The 20,915-nt window shown below is 42.9% G+C and overlaps 1 protein-coding gene across 5 annotated transcripts in view; it reads right to left on the reverse strand.

Moving 5' to 3' along the window:
* The window catches only part of TSPAN5 (tetraspanin 5), a 176,481-nt gene that overhangs the window by 30,593 nt on the left and 124,973 nt on the right, over positions 1 to 20,915 (reverse strand). For 4 of the 5 annotated variants that reach the window (XR_014137610.1, XR_014137609.1, XM_060654589.3 and 1 more), the window contains one exon: positions 2,556 to 2,606. The exons of the other annotated variant lie outside the window; for it this stretch is intronic. Coding sequence is in view for 2 of the 4 variants with exons in the window: in XM_060654589.3 (XP_060510572.1) it covers positions 2,556 to 2,606 (51 nt within the window). In the remaining 2 variants the exon portion in view is untranslated. The remainder of the gene's footprint in view (positions 1 to 2,555; positions 2,607 to 20,915) is intronic. 5 annotated transcript variants of the gene reach the window in all.

Here is a 20,915-nt window from a genome sequence, read left to right on the forward strand (position 1 = left end):
CACTGTACCTTCTTTGAGACCTTGATTTATTGTTCACCCCTCTTCTCGAATTTACTCCTTGGAAAATATATTTCCCCAGAGTCTGTCCGTGTCAGGCACAATTCAAGACGGTGAGGACATGTCATGAAAGGTCTAATGACAGGAGACAGGAAAGGATGAAGTGAGACAGACAGAATGTCACATGGACTTGGGTGTGGGGAAACAGGTCCATAGTAGGGAGGCTGGTGGTCAGGTAGGTTCCACAGGAAGGTGATTTGAGCCGGACTTGGATCAGAGCTTGGTGACAGCTAGGCAAAGAGCACTCGGGGTCCCATGAAACTCCTGAGGGGACAGTGTCTACATCAGGGCCAGTGAAGGCAGAGGCACAGATGCCATCAGGCAACAAAAAGGCCTCAGTGCTGGGGCAAGGGCCCAACGGGGATTGTATCAACTCTATGTTTTGTAGCGAGCTATGGAAAATCAGCTGGCTGGAGTAGAGAAGTGAAATTATCTGACATACATCTTCAAGAAGTCCCTTGAGGAATTAAGGAGACCAGTATGGGTCCACTGCAGTTCGAGAGACCTTGGTGGTCAGCATCGGGGTAGGTAGCACCCAAGGTGGTAGGAAGAGGTCCTCAGCTAGTTAACTGCTTATTGTCAGGGCCCCACAAGAATGCAAGCTCCACAGTGCAGGGACTGCACGTCATTCACTGCTGTGTCCCCACGCCCAGGGGCCAGACATGTGGCCGAAGTTCACTAGAGAGGGTTGCTATGAGTCCTTTACCCTCTGCTACCTCCATTTATTCCCAGCTGGCGAAGTTCTGCTACATAGTAGCTGGCTGGCTGGCTGGCCAAGTAACTTCAGCTCTCCAGAGAAACTTTCCATTCACTGGTAGTGGCTTTGACAAAGAAGGGACTGCTATTTCAACCCTACCCAAAGGCTGCGTCACTCCCTTGCTCTGATATTTGTGTGACACTGCCAGCTTTAGAATTTTGTCATTTTATCAGAGAAGAGACATTTGGGGTAACTGATGAAACAAAAAGGTAATTATATTTCACAAAGTGGAAAAAAAAACCTTCCAAATTACCAATGGTCTGTTTATTGCTACAATAGACAATTAGTTCATTTAATGCCTTCCAGCATCTTTTCAAATCAGATAGAAATGGACTCTTATTAAAGGAGAGTTATAAAAAGCTGTGTTATCTGGCATTAACCAATCAGAAGGCTTCAAAAGTAACATTTCTGAGATTCCACCAATACAAACCTACAAGCCTACAAGGGGACCAGGCAGAAGACATGTATTCAACATAAAAGTTTCTAGAGAGAAAATGTCTGTTCTGGGAACTTAATTTGTCTCCCTTCATCACTGGCCTGCCTCAGAATGTTGCTGGAAGGTGGTTCACTTTCTGTAAAACATTTTACATTCTGTATAAGTAGTCTGCAAATAAACAAAGGATGGTTCACTTTCAAAACTCAGAATATGAGTTTTATTTGATGAGTTCTATCTGAACATTTTTTTTTTCCTTTTTTTACTTATAGAAATTCCTACTGGCATCCGAGGGGCTTTTGATGGCTGGACTTTCTTAGTTTTTCCTCTCCTAATACACAGAACATCTCACAGAAACTCTTGGCTTCAGGCCGTGGTCAAGCTCAAAGGATGAAATACCAAAGAGATAACAGACTGGTCTTCTGGGAAAACTTAAGCTAAACTCTGTTTACAAGCTTTCACTGATCCATACACTCCCTCACTCTCACAAGGTGGGTGATAAAACGCTGCCAACGATTTCACTTCCAAAGAAGGAAGAAAAAAAGCTCACGTTAATTTCTGAATTCCAGTGCTTGGCCTCAGTAGAATTTGTAAAGAAACAATTAAAAGGTGCTGATGGGAAGTAAGGCAGAGGAGTGGACACAGAGAGGTCGGGTCATGAGAGTGTTGCTTAGAGCATAAACTGCCGAGAACATTGTATCTTCACCATAGCCTACAATATGCCACTCTGTACTTCCAGATATTTCCTTTTACTATGTTGTATTTAAATTTCAAACATTACTAAATACTTTCAATCAGCAGACAAGTATTCACATTCTTATTAACGTTAAGTTTATCTGATATTCAAACATGAATTTTATCCAGCTTCCTTCATACAACATGCTAATAACAGCTTATTACATAATGCTCACACTAAAAAGAAAACCCATCTTTTACGGCTTGAGTAATCTTCCAAAGGGTTAAAAGAGAAAGAGAGAAGGCTGCAGGTGGTTTAGTGGTATTTATAAGCATTACTGAAATTCTTGTGCCAGAGTGAGGAAACGTTCCACATGAACGCACATCTCCTGCTAACTGATGTTATGCACATGTATTGTTACTTTTGTAATTATTTTGATAAGATGACTGATTTAGCCTTCATTTCTGAAGAGCCTTTGAAATATGACACTATCTTCTAAGAACACTTTCTTTCATTAAAGAACCACGTTTCTTTATACTCTGCAGCTGTCAAAGAGGAAAGGAGACAACATGTAAGGCAAAGTGCAGCCTCTAACGACCAATATGTGTGCATTTTCATGATATTCAACTTACTTTTTCATTCCACGCCCACAGTCCAATTCCAAGAAATGCTATTCCCAAAAACTGAAAGAAAGAAAGAAAGAAAGTGTTAAGTATAAGGGTAGATGCCATGTTTTTACTAATACAAATAAATATAAATAAAGTTTTCAACCAATTCTTTTATCACTTACCTGGCTGAGAAATAGCCTTGCCTAAAATCTGAGTAATAGCCTTTTATGGGAAAAGAAACACCATAATCACCTTCATTAAAGCTATTACAGCATTAAGAAGGCTTGGGTAAAGAAAATGTGGTATACATTTGCAATGGAATATTATTCAACCTTAGACAGGAAGGAAATCTTGTCATTTGCAACAACCTGGAGGGCACCATGCAAAATAAAATAAGCCAGACAGAAAAGATAAATACCACGCAATATCACTTACACGTGGAATCTAAATAAATAAGTTGAGAGGTGCCTGGGTGGCTCAGTTGGTTAAGTATCTGACTGTTGACTGCGGCTCACGTCATGACCTCACGGTTAGTGGGACTGAGCCCTGCATGAGGCTCTATGCTGACAGCAGGGAGCCTGCTAGGATTCTCTCTCCCCCTCTCCCACTTGCACTTGCTTGCACACTCTCTCTAAATAAATAAATAAAACATTAAGAATAATAATTATAAATAAATAAGTTGAACCCATAGAAACAGTAAAAATGTAGGGGCCAAGGGTGTAGTAAAGGGTGTAAGTTGTAAGGTAAATAAGGTCTGAGGATCTAACGTAAGCATGGTGACTGTAGTCGGTAACACTGTAAAGTTGAACCTTGCTAAGAAAATGGAAATGATGTCCCACACACAGGAAGGTAACTACAGGAGGTGATGGAAGTGTTAACTCAAAGCTAGGGAATTCTTTCACAATGTACACTGAATCATCACATTGTACTCTTTAAATATCTTATAATTTTATTTGTCAATTATATCTCAAAGTGGGGAAAAAACTTCTAAAACATTTTTAAAAGACAGGGTGGGGACATGTCAGTGCTTAGAACTCACTGAAATTATGAAGAATAATAATTAGGCAGAAGCTTGAGCAAAATCAGAGTCATTAATAATGTTTAATGCTGCCTTTTAGGGTAGGAGAGGAAACAGTACCCACCCCCGTACACCCAAGCCAAATGTTCACTAAAAAAATGGATGACCAGGGACATGAACGTGAAAGAGCTGGCGACTCTGTCTATGCCATCATGCCGTCAGAAATGGGCCAGGTCCCGGAGGGCAGGCAGAAGCCCAGGATGCCCCTCAACATACTCTTCACCACGTCTTCAAAAAGTAACAAGAATCCTACCAAGTTCAATGTGACCCAAAGAAAAGTCCTGGATGCTGCCATTTTTCAGAAAGTTAAATGATTTACATTGCAGTTGAGAGGCCTTCCACAACTTGGCCTGCTCTCAACTCTGTGCCATACGTTCACATGCACCGTGAAGCACAAACCACACACCCCCAGCGCTGCCTGCCAGGGAGGGAGGGGGAGCAAATAGTAACAGAGGGATTTTCCATTTTAGTTAGTTGTCACTGTATTCCCTCTGCTCTAAGATACACATTCTCCCCCCCCACATTTTAACATGTCTAAAATTGGGACAGATCTTGAAATCAGTGGCATCCCAGTTTTTTCCCCTCTTGATTTTACCTAACTAAAATAGGTCGTTTTTTTTTTAATTAATCAAATTAAAATTTTTTTTCATGTTTTCATTATTTATTTTTTTTTAATTTTTTTTTCAACGTTTTTTATTTATTTTTGGGACAGAGAGAGACAGAGCATGAACGGGGGAGGGGCAGAGAGAGAGGGAGACACAGAATCGGAAACAGGCTCCAGGCTCCGAGCCATCAGCCCAGAGCCTGACGCGGGGCTCGAACTCACGGACCGTGAGATCGTGACCTGGCTGAAGTCGGATGCTTAACCGACTGCACCACCCAGGCGCCCCTCATTATTTATTTTTGAGAGAGAGACAGAGCATGAGTGGGGGGAGGGGCACAGAAAGGGAGACACAGAATCTCAAGCCGCTCCAGGCTCTGAGCTGTCAGCACAGAGCCCAACGCGGGGCTCGAACTCACGAACTGTGAGATCATGACCTGATCCGAAGTCGGATGCTTAACCAATTGAGCCACCCAGGCATCCCAGCAGCATGTCTTGTAATCAGGGTGTCACATGTTTGAGGACACATTGTACAGGGCTGTCTGCCCACTAAGAGCTCAGCAGTCAGAACTGGGTGTAACGGAGCATGAGGGAAAACACATCTTATTCCTCATCTTCATTATCAATAGCAACTCTGAGTGAATTTCCTTCCCAAACGCTGAAGTGAAAAGAGAGTGGGCAGGTTAATGAGCAGTTTCAATCGGATGACAGCAGCACACTCTGTTTATTTTACTAACATCTTGATTAAGTTAAATGTCAGGAAAGCTGTCCACCGAGAGGGTGTGCAGAGAAGACAAGAGTGAGTGAGGGTGGTTATTCTTTGCAGTTTGGGGGAAATCTGAGAGCTGTCCACCTGGCGAGGTCATCATTCGCAGCAGGGAAGCGTGGGGGTTGCTGACGCTTTGAGGGCATCGGCTAATGGATCCAAGAGGGGCTGGGGGAAAACAGAAGGAACAGAGGGGAAACGCAGGACTGAAAAAACAGACGGCTGACTGCCCTGAAAATCTGGTTGTGTTTTTAGAAGAACTTCCCAAATCTCCCGCCAATTATCTGATTCTGCAGTGAGACAGCATGTAATACCTTATGAGCCTCCATGCGCAAAAGCTTCAGCAAGTCCTTGATTTGGCAAAAACTGAGGACCCCTTTCTTTTGTTCTTATAGGTTTGAAAAGGGTTTAGAAAGAGCTGTTGTTCTGAATCTCCCAAAAGAAAACTAAGGTCCCCTCTATGGCCCTGGTTGGAGTGCTATGTCGCTTTATGTTTTTGATGGAAAACAACAAATGTACCAGTCCCCGAAATGACTCAAAGATACCTGGGACTCTGTAGTACAAAAATAAAGCAATTCAGCATGTTACTTTCCTATTTATAGGTCCTAGGTACAACAGGGTAACAAGTGATGACTGCATACACGGCACCCCATCAGACCTAGAAATCACAGAGTGCTTGACTTCACACCTATTGATGTGAAACTCGTCCCGGTGAAATGCCTACCCTACACTAAAGCTCTTCATGGACAAATGTTCAATCATCTTCCTGATGTGGCATTTAATCACAGTTACTGTAAGCAACGGGTGGGATGTCGTGGCAGAGAACATCATGGTCAGCCGTTCCTCTGGGGTGGACATGGTACTGCTGAGGGCCCTGCTAATCACTAACATTCATTTCTTCTTACTTGCCAGGCACTGTGCTTACTGCTTTGTATGTAGTGTCTCTTTAAGCTTCACAGCAATTTTATTTTGGAATAGGCACTGTTACTAACCCCCTTTTAAGAGAAAAATGGGGCTTACAGAGTTGCATTTGCTTAGAAGCACACAGCTTGAACCGAGAGGAGATTAACACCAATGTAGTATATGTTCTTACCAGTCCTGATAAATTCCCATTTTCCTCCCTGGGACGGGAAGTAGAGGCCCTTGGGTTAGAATTACATGTGAGATGAGGAGGACATCGTATACTCTGCCCCCAGCAAGCAAACGGGAGTTGAAGAGGTAAAACAATGAGAACATGGCCTTCACATAAGAACTGGCCATAGAACAGAAATTCCCGTGCTGGTGTCAGCAACGGGAGTGATCTAGAACAGAGAAACTCAGTGGCGGGTCAACATTCTCTTTGCATGAAGTTCTCCTCTTGCACTTTGAAAACCCATTTTCCCTCCCGGATCATAGAAACAGACTGGAAACCAATGATCTTCCACAAAGAAGAGAGAGAGAGAACTCAGAATTTAAAGAAGACTCACAGCTTCCTTTACAATCCTGCTCTAATACTTTCTGCTCTGACTTTCCAAACAAGGTTTAAGAATTTTCAGAAAAAAAAACAAAAAAAAACCAAAAAACCACTGAATGTGAGGTCAAGGAAAGCACTCACTACCTAAGCAAGCAGAATGGGGCCGGGGCCTCAACTGCACATACCTTCAGCACTACATCACTAGCAAACGTCCTCCCAATTACTCTCGGCCCATGTGTTTTGTTTTAAAATCAAGTTGCTCCAGCTTCAAATAATTAAACAGAAGAGAGCCAGAAAACAGAGACAGGCACGCAGCACTGGAGGCACGCTGAGTTTCCCCTTTCCCACCTCCAGAAGGAAAGTCGACCGTAAACCACCAAACTGACCTCATTCTGAAACCTAGGGGCCAACTTCCAGGGAATTGGCCAAGAACATGCAAGTCAACTCTTTATTCCTTTGAAAGAGAAACAACAACAACAACAACAGATCTGAGGCCTCCCCCTGTGGCAACGAATGCAAACGGGCAGTACTAATGTTTGACCACCCAATTTTTGACGTGTTTAAAGTAAGTTACGATCATTTTGCCAACAGTTGTTAACTGGCAAAGTATGAACTAGGTACTGTGTTTTATATGAATTCCTGAAGACAGCACTGCCTAAAATATAGCCACTAGCTACTGAGCTTTAGAAATGTGACTAGTACATGCTGAGGTACACTAATACGTTGGATTTTAAAAGACTTAATATAAATGAAAGGAATTAGTCATCCTACTATTTTTAATTTTTTAATGTTTGTTTATTTTTGAGAGAGAGAGAATGACAGAGTGTGCACAGGGGAGGGGCAGAGAGAAAGGGAGGCACAGAATCCGAAGCAGGCTCCAGGCTCCGAGCTGTCAGCACAGAGCCCAATGCGGGGCTCAAACCCACAAACCGCAAGATCATGACCTGAGCCAAAGTTGTACGCTTAACTGACTGAGCCACCCAGGTGCCCCAGTTGTCATTCTATTATTGATAACATGCTGAAATTATAAACTTTGGGTATACCGGGTTAAACAGATTTTTAAAATTGATTTCACCTGTTTCAGTTTCCTTTTATAAATACAGTACCTGGAACATTTAAATTATATATGTGGCTTGCACTACATTACTGTTGGACAATGCTGGTCTAAAGTATCCCAAGTCAATCCCATACAGGAGATAGGGACATTATCCCCCCTTTTATAGATAGGGAGACTTAGAAACTTTAAGGTGGGTTGCTCAGGAGATCTGACTCCTCAGTCCAAGCTCAAAACTATTTTAGTGCTTTCCTGAAACTCTTGTTCTAAGATGCAAAATCGGCCCTTTAGTTTTTAGGCATTCAGGGCAATGTTGTTCCTGACTGGGGTTGAGAATGGCACTAGGTGCACACAGAGTGGCATGTGGGTGGAAGCTGGCTGGGGTTGGCAGAATAGAAACCAGCCGGGTTGACCCCAGAAAAGGCTAGAGAGGAAAATGGCCCTAGTATGTGAGTAGGGGAACTGGGTGTCTGTGCCAGGAGGGACAGCTGCCCCCTTTGGGGGCTATGAACAGAAGATCTCTCTCCATCTGTTGCTTCAGTTCTTGCTGAGCCTTCCACAACGTGGAAGTGGAACAGTGCCCTGTTCTAACTGGTATAAAAATAGACAATTTAAGAAGCCACTCATCTGTCCACCTACCATCTTCAAATATTGAGTTCTGTGTACTAGATACTACTTTTCTCTTGTGATAAATATACAATTCCTGCCCCCAGCAAGCATACAGTCCAGTAAGCGAGATAGATTTTAATCAAATAAAGCATAAAAGACAAAATTGTCCTTGATGGTGCTTTAAAGGGAAGAAAATAAGGCCAATACAGACAAAAGAGGGAGATCTGATCCTGAGAGCAGTCCAGGAAGGTTTCCCTAAATAAGGCATGTAGGACCTGGGGTCTAAAAGATGAAATGTTAACCGGCAAAGAAAGGAAATAAAGTTTCAGGCAGAGGGAAGAGAATGTGCAAAGGCCCTGTGGTGAGAGGAACACAGCAAGTAAAAAGGTCTACAAGGTGACTGGTGTGACTAGTGTGTGGACAATGGGGGTTGGGGGAAGTGGCAGGTTTGAAATTAGAGATGTGAGTGTCCACCAGCCCATGCAGGGCCCTATAAGGTACATTAAGGAGTTCAGTCATTAAGCTAAGAGCGACAGGAAGCCTTCCAAGGGCCATCTGTGTGTAGTGGGCTGGGGTGGGGCAAGGGCACAGGACTTTATCATATTTGGTCTTCATAAAAATGATAATCTGGGCTGCAGAAAAGACCAGAGTTGACACACAAGGACTGGAAAGATGCAGGTTTAGTCACATAGACAAGACCTGGCTGTGACCCGGATGGAAATGTGGTGAAGAAAAAGATGAATTGAGACTATTTAGAAGTAAAACTAACATTTTCAGTGATGACTCCATATGGTGAAGGGGGGGCAGGGGTGAAGAAGAGAGAGGAGGGGTTATAGATAATTCCTATGTTTCTAGGATCTTCTGCATGGAGACTACGGCTCTTCAAAATTCATCTTATGTCCTCTCTGACAGAAATAAATCTCAGGTGCCAATTTCATAACTAGCTTAAGATCTAGTGGCATTTCTGAAGGACAGCTTTCTTTTATGGTATTTTGGCTGCTATCTAAATTCTCTTTGAAGCATATTTCAGCTTGTACACTTAAAAAATAAGTTAATTGAAATCTATATACATGTCTCCCCTCCCCACTAAGTGTTTTATTCGTAAAAGGAAGCAATTATGTACAGGTGTACATTAAAGGTCACGGACAACCCTTAAGTGGACATTTTCAATCCTCTTTGTTTAAAAAAATGACAATTACGTCAATGGCATCTGCCCAGCATCCTGTGAACAGGCTCAAAATAATAATGCAGCAAGGTAAACACAATAGAGGGAAAGAAAGATCAGGTCAATCTTCTCACCTAAACTAGAGCCTCAAAAATATTATCCTAAATAACAATGGAAGGAACTCTTTTCCCGTCAACATTCTGATGAAGTTTAAAAAAAAATTTTAAGCTCTGCCTAAATAAACAGGAGAGATTTATTGAAAATATTTGGCATAGAAGAGAGGAAAGAGTGCCAATGGGGGGGGGGGGGGGAATGTATTTTCCTTAAATTATAACACAGGTACTTTTTATTTGATGTTTTCTGACACAGGTACTTTTTATTTGATGTTTTCTGACACTTTAGGGCAGGTGGGGTGGAGCATTCCACACAAGGGTGTTAACAAAATGCATATTGTCTTTCTAGAGCAGGGGCTGATTTTAGGAATAAAAAGCCTCTGGGCATAATTCTTGCCATGTCAAAGGCGTAAGCATGGGCTGGTAGAAAATTCAATACACAGAACGTCAATCCTAATTTTGCCACTGGGTCCCCACGTACCAGCTGGTACATTCAAACTGTCCGGAACACTCATGATAAGATGGCATGACAGATAAAGCTCAAACTCATAAACAGGACATTCCCCATCTAAGCTGGAGTCGACCTCTCTCACTTCACTTGGCCCTACCGACCTCCATGTCGTCTGAACACACATAGCCTGCTGAACCCCACCTCCAGTGCTCCGTGGTTCTGTGATCTTGACAAAGGCTCTTCCTTCACCCAAAATATATTTACTGGGCATCTCCTATTAGCCAGGCAGTGCTCTGGGGGTTCTGGAAAAATTAGGAAACCAAACAGACAAAAGTGCCTGCTCTTATAGGGTTGACATTCTAGTTGGGGCATACAGGGAGGGAAAGGCAATAAAAAACATAAATGAACAGATTACATAGAATTTAAAAAAAATTTTTTTTTTAACGTTTTATTTATTTTTGAGACAGGGAGAGACAGAGCATGAACAGGGGAGGGTCAGAGAGAGGGAGACACAGAATCTGAAACAGGCTCCAGGCTCTGAGCTGTCAGCACAGAGCCCGACGCGGGGCTTGAACTCATGGACCATTGTAAGGGTTAAATTGTAGTGTAGGGCTAATGCTTAGCTTGAAAAATAACAGCTTTGTGTTGACACTGAAGGTTAAGAGATAACAGCCTTGCCATGCTCTGGTAAACTACTGCCTCATACCCTTGTAAATTAGGCTTCACCAATTAAGGAAACAAAAGTTCAAAGAAAAGAGCATCAGAGGCAGGGTCAAGGAGATCCACTGGTCGCAACTTAGAGGCAGAAAGTCTAAAGTAAACACCTCATTAGGCAACTGTTTCTAACTCATCTGGAACCTGTTTCTTTGTTCTGTTCCCAGGTGATGATAAAACGATGTGATCGGTTATAAAAACTCTGTACCCCGGCTGTTCGGGGCCGCACTCTTATCAAGAGTGTTGGTCCCGATCGGTCGGCCTTGCCTCTCATTGTAATAAACTTTGTTGTGACTGTCACTGGTGCCCGTAGCATTCTGTTTCAGGAGTCGTGTGGATGCAACACCGTGAGATCATGACCCGAGCCGAAGTTGGCCGCTTAACCAACTGAGCCACCCAGGCGCCCCTAGAATTTTAAAAGGTAAGAAGAACTGCAGGAAAGCAGGGAGAGCAGCATAACCAGACTGAAATGTGTCTTAAGGTGGAAGGAGATATTGCAATATTAAAACAGGCCAAGGCAAGTCTCCATTAAGAAAGCTACACACAGGGGCACCTGGGTGGCTCACCTGATTAAGCATTTGACTCTTGGTTTCAGCTCAGGTCATGATCTCACAGTTCCTGAGATGGAGCCTTGTGTTGGGCTCCGTGCTGTTAGTGCGGATTCTCTCTCTCGATATCTCTCTGCCCCACCCCACCCCCCACCGGCTCTCGCTCACTCTTTCTCTCAAAATGAATAAACAACTAAAAGAAAGCTACCCATAAGCAAAAACATGAAGCTGATGGAGTTGGCTGGCAGATATGGGGGGGAACAGTGTTGCAGGCAAAGGAGCAGCCTGGCTGGGCCCTATGACAAAGGTAACAGGAGCCAGGTGGGGTTATGACTGCGATCTTCTCAGGGAGAGAAAGAATCACTGGAGGGCGATTCCCATGGTTCTCATTTGTCTAATGGAGGCAACAAGGCACCCAAGGAATTGCACAAAATGACTGTAGGGGTCCATGTGCTCATGTGAGACTGGGTGGCATACCAAGAGCCCATCATGGCACCGGTTCAGTCAGCACTTTGTGAGTATCAGCACCCTCCCCTTCCTCCTGCGTTTCCCGGCCTGCCTCCTCTGCCCAGACGTATAGCGGCTCCAGATGAAGCCGTGCCTCCTCCTCTGAGGAGAAAACTTCCTCATTCACAGTGATCAGAAGCCTCTCTCTTCTGAACTTCAGTCTCACCACATGGACCCCTATTTGACATTCACACACACACAGGGTTGTAAAGGGGTGACATAATCAGGGCCCAGCAACGGAAGTGATGCAGCTGTGTTAACCAGAGAACATGTGCCTGGTTAAGGGGGCAGCAGCACCTGCCTTCCAATTAATCGTCTCCCTCCCCTGATACCGGCCGGAAGATTCTTCCAGGATCAGTGTATAGGAGTATCGCATGCATTTAAAAGAAACCAATAAACTCTAGTCAGAATACCAAGATCATGTTTAATTTAAAATCTTTTCTATTTATTTTAGCAATCTGAATTAGGAATTTGGGGTCTGATTGGACCCATAATTTTAAAACCTACTTATTTTGAAATCCCACATTAAATTAAGTTTCTTCCCATAGGGCTCCTTGATGCATCTTCCCTCTCCCTAATTTTATCACTCCTTGCTTTTGGGTTTTGGTTTCATTATACCCATTTTAAGTTTACTTACTTATTTGAGACAGACAGACACAGCACAAGCAGGGGAGGAGCAGAGAAAGAGGGAGACACAGAATCCCAAGCAGGCTCCACACTGTCAGCACAGAGTCCAATGTGGGGCTCGAACTCATGAACCATAAGATCATGACTTGAAAGTAGGATGCTTAACCAACTGAGCCACCCAGGTGCCCCTCATTACACCCATTTTTAAAAATAGAATCCTTTTGGAAGAATGTGAGATATAAATTATAACCAATATTGAGGTTGGGGTAGCTTCTCAAGCCACACCCTCCCTTTTTGAAAACTGGCTCCCACCCACAAAGGTGGGCCCTTGCAGCCATGTTTGTGAAGGAGGATTCACTCCCACTCTACCCTCTTTAGACTGAGGAGTTGACCAAGGTGGGACATGTGGCTCAGAAAGAGAGCCATTCCATCAAAGACTAGGCTGAGACAGTCTCTCTTCCCCAGGAACGGGGTACTGGACACAATGGGTTTTGTCAGCCTCAGTGTCTCTGATGCTAGAACAGACTGGGGTGCAGACTGGGAGAAAGCAACATATGTAGAAAGCAGAAGAGAGACTGAGAGTAACTTCCATTCCTGACCACTCTCTGCTCTTTATCCCCAGGACCCTTGGCTGCACTTCCCAACTGTGAGTCCTAAGCAATGCCCTGGGTCCTCATGGTACCTCTCCTCTCTCCCTTCTTAGTTCAAGCAACTTTGGGGGCTTTCTGTTACTTGCAACCAGGAGAGTCCTAAGACAATAAATAAGAGACCAGCTTAATTCCCTTCATGCTTAGTGCTGTGACAAGCTCCCTGCTAAAAATTAAGTGTGTGGCACAGGCATGAGCGTGATGGTGCTCTAGAGACTAATCAAGACCTGGCAGAGGGTGTCTTTCCTTTCCAAATAACTGAGTAGAAGCTCTAGTGGTTCTGGACTATGGGGCAAAGCTTTTGCCACTTGGTGTGAGGAGGAATACATGATTCAGCCGCACAACCACCTAAGGGAAAGAGCTGCCCTCTGCTTGCTTGTTGACTTTTGGAAACAGAAGGATACAGTTAGAGCACAAGAAATGATCCCAAAGCAATTACCACAGCAGAGCCTGAAAAAAAGGTAAGACAGAGCAGGAGAGGAGCCTCTTCCGTGGTTCCTGTATCCTCTCCTTCTGTTTTCCCAGAAAGGACAGAAGGGCTCTCTCTGCCTCTGAACTTGTACCACACCAAGAGAAGGCCAAAGCACCCCTCTGAAGACATGTCTACAATCCAGGGACAATCTTGTTCGGAAATTCCTTTGTTAAAGTTTGGAACTGAATATCTTGGCAAGAACTAGTAATGTGAGATGGGAAGGGAGAGAAAAGGGGAGGGTTATGCAGGCAATAAAACCTATATCCTTCTTGGAAATTACGCAGGCAAGGCAGGCACATAGCAAGGAACGTGAGGGATTAAGCTGTGCAATTCTGGATGGAGACACGGAGGGTGCAAATTTACAGCCCACTAATCTTTGTCTCCGTAAAAGCAAGGCATACACCGCCTGGGCTATTCCATCTGTAACTCTCTGATTAGATAAAACCAAGGCTAAGAACAGACCAGAGAGATGTTCCGAAGGCTGAGGAGGACGGAGGGATAACTCAAGTATTTTAAACCATAGGCACGAGAAGTAAGTTATCTACAGACAAACATCAGCCTTCATGGGAATAAGCTCCTGCTGTTTGCATTAAACAGCCAAGCGGTGCAGCTCCAGCTAATGGCAGCTTTGAAAGTTTAATACTCTCAGGTGCACACTGTTTGGTGTTGAAACATCTTCAGGTTTTAAAAAACATCTTGGGCAAGATTTAAAGGTTAATGCAAATGAAAATTAAAATAGGATTACTCTTTTTTAAAGCACAAGTAGGATTACATAATTCAATTCACTTACTAAGTATCTTCAATATATACTGGGCACACTGCTAGATGCCAGCGACAGAAAGGTGAAAAATACAACCAATGATCTCTATTCTTAAAAAGCTAACTGTCGAGGGGTGGTGGATGGGGAAGAAAGGAGTGAAACCACAACACGCACAGGGAACAGGGAACAGAGCCTTCCCAGAAACACGTTGCCATAGAAACACAGAGGCCAGGCTAGGGGATCACTGCAGGGTCAGAGGAAGCTTCCTAGGAAGTGACACTTGAACTGTGTTTAGAGGAAAGGAGTGGGGGAGACCATCTCCTGCAGAGAAGGCAGTTTGTGCAGAAGGACCAAGCCTGGAAGAGCACATCCCTCAGGAGTGGGCAAGTGCTTCTGGGGCTGAAGCAGAGACTGTCAGGCCCGTGCCCAGCAAGCAGTGCTCCTCCTCCAGGTGTGGGTCCTGCTGCTCCAGCGGCACCCAGGAACTTGCTAGAAATATAATTCTCAGGTGGCCCCAGACCTACCACATCAGGCACTCTGGGGATGGGGCCCACCAAGCCCTGTTTTAACAAGCCCTCCAGGTGACTGGGATACATGGTAAAGTTTGAGAGCCTTTGGGCTGGAGGTTGCTAAGCAGAGGCCTAATCACTACAGGCTGTGTCTTGGGGAACCAAGGCATCCCCAAGCTATGTGAAGCCAACCAAGGTTTTAGCAAAAACAGTGACAGGATCAGATTGCATTTTAGCAAACTCATTGCCGTACAGCATAGAGGATGAACTAGAGGGAGGTGAGACAGGGAGCCAGATCGGGAGGCTACCATGGTAATCCTGGTGACAAGGACACCAGCCCCAAAAGGCAGAGGCAGTGACAAGAGGATGAAGATGGAAGAGGTTAAGGAAAATACTCTGTGAGACATCGTGACAGAAGCAGAGCATGTAACATTAAGACCATGCTTCCTTGAACCAGAATGCCTGGGCTTGAAACCTAAATACATGACCTTGGGCAAGTCACTTAACCTCCCTATTCCTCCATGTCCAAATCTATAAAATGGGGATATTTATTTCTATGAAAACAAGCTCCAGGGGAGCCTGGGTGGCTTGGTCAGTTGATCGTCCAACTCTTGATTTCAGCTGAAGTCATAATCCTGGGATCGTGGGATTGAGCCCTGCATCAGGCTCCACCCTGAGGTAGATAGAGCCTGCTTAAGAATCTCTCTCCCTTGCACCCCACCCCCACCCCTGCACTCTCTCCCATCACATGCTCCCCCTAAAAGAAAAAAAAATTTTTTTTTTTTTTTTTGTTTTTAATTCAAGGGAAACCTAGTGGCTCAGTAGGTTAAACATCTGACTTTGGCTCAGGCCATGATCTCATGGTTCATGAGTTCGAGCCCCGCAGGGGGCTCTGTGATGTTGATGCAGAGCCTGCTTGGAATTCTCTCTCTCTCTCTCTCTCTCTCTCTCTCCTTCTCCCTCTCTCTTTCCCTCCCTCCCCCTTCCCCACTTGCTCTCTCAAAATAATAAACTTAAAAAAATTAAAAAGAAAACAAGCTCCATGGGGGCAGGGATTTTCTGTCTGTTTAGTTCATTCTGCATCTAACAAACTTAGAACAACGTGTGCTTCACAGATCTTAAATATCTGTTGAATGAATGAGGGAATTACTTGTGGAAGAGGACATATAAAAAAAAATCTAAGAAAATTCCCAGGTTTTTAACTTAAGCACCTTGGTACACTGCAGCATGAATTTTGAAGTTAGGAAGACTACTAAGGGAGAAAAATCAATCTCAGAGTTCAGTTTCGAGCACTCAAGTGAAAACATCCTGGCACATACACAAGAGAACCAAGAAGCTGGTCAGCAAGGTGGCTCCAGAGTTGAACTTAGGTTAGAAAGTAGGCTCCACCACTTACTAATTGTGTGACCTTGTACAAATAATTAACCTCTTGGTTCTCTATCTCTTCCTCCATAAAGTACAGAGAAGAACAGTATCCATCTCGTAGGGTCACTGCGAAGACTAAATGAGAGAATGCATCCACAGGGCTTGGCAAAGTGCCTGGCACATTGAACGTGCTCAGTAAGTGTTGTTGTGGTTACTGTTGAGGCCACATGAAGAGTTTGTACAGAAGAGGACCAAGGCATTGTCCTAGAGAACACGAAGATTTATGGGAGGCACACAGAGGGATCTCGAAGGGGAGACTACAAAGAAGGAGACAGAGAGGCAGCAGGAATTAAGGAAGGTGTCACCAAAGCCTGTGGAGGGAGAGTTCATCACCTGTACTTACACATTAAGTCAGGGAGAGAAAGGGGCTGAAATAGTGGAGACTGCTCATGTTTAATTAAATGGAAAGTAGAACTTAGAACAAGAAAACATTACAGAAAGTAACTTCCCTCCTTTCAAACTAGTCCCTGACTCTGGACATGACTGGCACCATCACCAGACAATTCATGCCACGTGTGGCTGGGCAAGACCCAAGATTAGTTGAGAGGTGTAGCATCAACCAGAAAGGAACTTGGGACTAGCCTGGGGCCACCTCTATATCAGCTGATAACGTTCTTTGCTTGTGTAGGAGACCAAAGGGTTAAACAATGTGCTTCAAAGACCAACAGATTGGGTGTCAGGAAACCCCAGGTTTAGTGCCAACCAAAACATTAACTAGCTGTGTAAATTTGGTCAAGTAACTGAACAACAATCTCCTCGAATATAAACGGAGAATGCCACCACCTGCCCCAGCCACATAGGACCGCGGCAATCCAACACAAGAGCAGACATTTTGACAAGGATATGCTACATAGTTGTTGAAATATCACACCTTATCCATCTATTAAAACAACATGGTGACATACATGCTGTAGCCTCCGGCCAGGTCATCTGGCACACATGTAGCCCTTGAAAATCGGTGTACTCTAATTGTTCATGGAATCTGCGCTTATTTGGTATGTAACCAGAGTATTTTGTGCTGGGAGATAATTTCCTCAAGATTTTGCCCTTCTTATGAGGGAGGAATTGATCGGAACTACAAGCGAGTCCTTTGTTACCGACTACTTTCAAGGACATTTGCAGAGCAGACAGCCCAAGAAGACAGAGACAACGTTTCTTCACAGAGACCCTTAAAGGATCAGGCAGGCTTACTGCCAATCATAAAAGCTTGCAGTTCCCTCAACTCAGGGATCCCCTCCTGTGACACAAGTCATTATGTATACCGTGGTCAACTGGCCTTCTCTGCATCACTCTATGGAAAAGAGTATGAAAGATACACTCTGGCTACTCGTAGTGCTGTGATTAATAAAGTCCTAGGTCTCCAACTTAGGAGTCTCGGGTCTCTGTCCGCATCCATGACACTGTGGCAAGGGAACCTGGTAGCTGGCAGGTAGGGCAAAATCTCAGACCCTTCACAGTTCTTATTACTTGCTGTTCCTACTTCACAGAAGAGGAGTTGGTACTTCCTCACACCCAATAGATTGTTCTCCAGCACCATGTCTTGCTCCGGTCTGCCAGATTGGAAGGCAGAGGCGATGTGAAGTCATAATGATCTTTTTTTTTTTTTTTTTAACCTAATGCAAAATATCTGTAGATCTGTCCATGTACCTGTAGATTTTAAATTTTTGTTGTTTCTTTTGTCTTGCCAATGTAATCTACTTTCTTTTCTAAGAAACATAATGACATTTATACATTTTCTGGGGGGAGGGGAAGTGACTGTTACTAAACAGATATCTTTGCTATAGTCAATGTATAATTCTTTCATTTAAGTATCCCCATTTGACTGGGAATATTAAAAACACTCCTTAGAAATAACTGCAAATATTTCAGGTATATTTTAGTAAACACTGAACAGTAGTTAGAAACACTTGTTAAAGAACACAGGAGACTGTAACTTCAGTTCCTTCGTCATCATATAAAATGAGAATAATAGTGCCTATTGGTCCCCATGGTGTGCACACGTGTGCATGGACACACACACACACACTCACACCATTTAGGCAAAGTCACCATAGGAAACTATATTCAGAGTGCACTACTCCTTGTTAGAATTCAGAATATTTCTTTAAAATAAAATCTTATTGGGACGCCTGGGTGGCTCAGTCATTTAAGGTTCTGACTTCAGCTCAGGTCATGATCTCGTGGCTCGTGAGTTCCAGCCCCGCATCGGGCTATTTGCTGTCAGCACAGAGTCTGACTCAGATCCTCTGTCCCCCCCTCTCTCTGCCCCTCTCCTGCTTGTACAGTCTCTCTCAAAATAAACAAACTTAAAAAAAAAAAACTTAGTAACATTAGTAACACCGGCATCCAAGAAATCATCTTTGAGAACCTCAAGTTCATATTAAAATGAAAACTGAATTTTCTCCCAGTGGGCCTTTTGAAATGCTAAAATTTGAGAAATATGCTACATCCTAGAAATGCCATGTGGCCTTCTGAATAGCTATCACAGAAGTTACAATTCTGATCAAATCAAGCAAGAACACTTTACATTTCCATACTCATGCTTAAAATCCCCTTAATATTTTGCTTGGTTGACGTCACCTTTTTGATGCTTTATATTCAATGAAAACCTAAAACATCTTGAGAGATGAACACAGGATACATGGAGCACACCCAGGAGATCCAAATCCATTGATTATCATGTGAAAGAAGGCCTAGAGGCAATTAGTCCTTTGTTGTGGATGACAAATAAACCTCCACATAAAATGTTCTATACACTGAGGCATCTTTGATCAGTCTTACTGGCTCAATGACTCACAAAGGATGGGGAGGTGGAATGTCTGAAAACAAAAGGGCAGGCTGAAGGCACCATTTAGTTATTTATTCTGTATGTTCAGCTCAGTTTTTCCTCTTTCCAACTTTTCATGACACTATAAAAAGAAATGGAATGGATTCTTTTCAACCAAGAACATCAGCACTGCATACTAAGGAGAAAAGTATTGGCTTAACACAGAACCCATATAAACCACTAAATATCAACCTGTTCTCTCTAGTTAGGTATTTTTAACAAGGGAAATGGGCTTTGACAAATCACTCTTATATAAAAGAGTTTATTACACAGACTCCTGGAAATTAATTTACATATAAGACAGGCTGCAGCCAAACCATTCACAGCTTCAGGATGGAAGGCTGGGTTCTCAACAGGCACTGCCTTGGAAACGATCCATGTATGTGCTCTCTGGAATTTTCCTTTTCTCTTAGAATTGTCTGGAAGTGTCTCAAGAAGAACAACAGTGTGAGTGATGTATGAATAAGCTGTACCTATTTCCTCTGGTTTAAAGAGACCCACAACTTTTTGTTCTCTGAACAAAGGTGCATATTAAAATAATTTGAAGACAAAAAACAATATCCTAGAGATCAACAGGCTTCTAAAATGATTAATTCAGATGCATGTAAAAATCTGGTATGGAAGCAGGAATTATCTTTAAGACCACTGATATTTTCAAGTTAAAAGGGACAGTATAAATGGACCGTATGAATCATGAATAGTAATACAATCAAATGAATGTGGCCTGTGGCAAAAAAAAAAAAAAGAAAAAAAAGGTGGTTCAAATCCGGGTCCCAGCATTTACTAGATGTGACCCTAGACAAGCTGACAGGCTCTTGATTTTCTTACCTGTAAATGGAGGCAGTAATAGCATCCACACAGGCCTGACATGAGAATTAATGAATGAAGATCTGTATTTTATATATAACATGTACTCAGTAGACACACTATTATGGCAATTAAAAATGTCATGGAAAAAGCCTTTTTTAAGTACCATATAGGTTCGCTTTTCAAATAACAAAAGGCAATTATCATATCACCTGTGCATTACTCAATTAATCTAGCAGATTTTTACGAGAACGGATACAGTATATACCATGGGAAGAAAGATTACAAAAAGGATTTTAAACCTTCCTCTCCACCCCGGCCCCTTTTTTAAGGAACTTCTTTTCATTCTCAGTATAAGATTTCATTTAAAGCTATTTAACCAGAGAGGGCCACCATGGGAAAGTAAACCACTGACAGCATATATTAGATGCACATTAATTTATAGAGGTAGCATAATGCTTATGAAAAATAAACTGGCTGGAAGCCCACGGTTTGCCCTTGAGCTTCAGCCAGCAAGGAAGTTTCAGGCCATGTGATTAGTGAATGAGGAGACTCTGGGTGATTAATTAGTGCTCTAAGCCAATCCTATCAGACGGCCTTTCAGCCAGTAATGTAAAATAAGCTACCCGATTTTAACTTCCTCATCTCAAAATTGACTTCCATGTGAACATGACTTTGTCAAGCACTTTAAATATTGAAGGAAGATTTTCTCCAAATCTCCTTTAAGACAAATCCTGCTTCCTTTGACACACATTTTAGCTCTCGTGAACGGCAGACTGGATGGGAAAGGATCTAAATAAGGAAGTGTGACTGCAAATTCTCTGAGCACCGAATTAAGCTAAACTCACTTTATAAGTCCCCATAAGTGTTTGATGCTCAAAAGAAAAAAAAAAATTGCCTATGCATGAACAGATTTTGTATAGAATCCTAAAGGTCTATCAGTCTCTTTAAAAGAAAGTCATTAAAAAAAACTGTGCATCAGTAAGTTTAACTGGATTTTATTATGCAGTTATCAGTGTGTTTTCTTAACATCTAATGAAGCAAGCAGTGACAAGTAATTTGTTTTTAAATCTGTGATTTCCCAGATATTTCTGATATGTATTTTATCCATATATTGTCCCAAGACCAATGTTGCTGTCTCTAGATTTGTTCATTTATGTTACTGCACAGGCAGTTCTCTGCTATCTATTACTATTTCAGTCAAGCTTCCTAAATTAGATTTAAAAGAGAAAGAAATAACTTTCCTAAATT

This window comes from Panthera onca, chromosome B1 (genome assembly GCF_046562875.1).
Source record: "Panthera onca isolate mPanOnc1 chromosome B1, mPanOnc1 haplotype 2, whole genome shotgun sequence".
NCBI lineage: Eukaryota > Metazoa > Chordata > Mammalia > Carnivora > Felidae > Panthera > Panthera onca.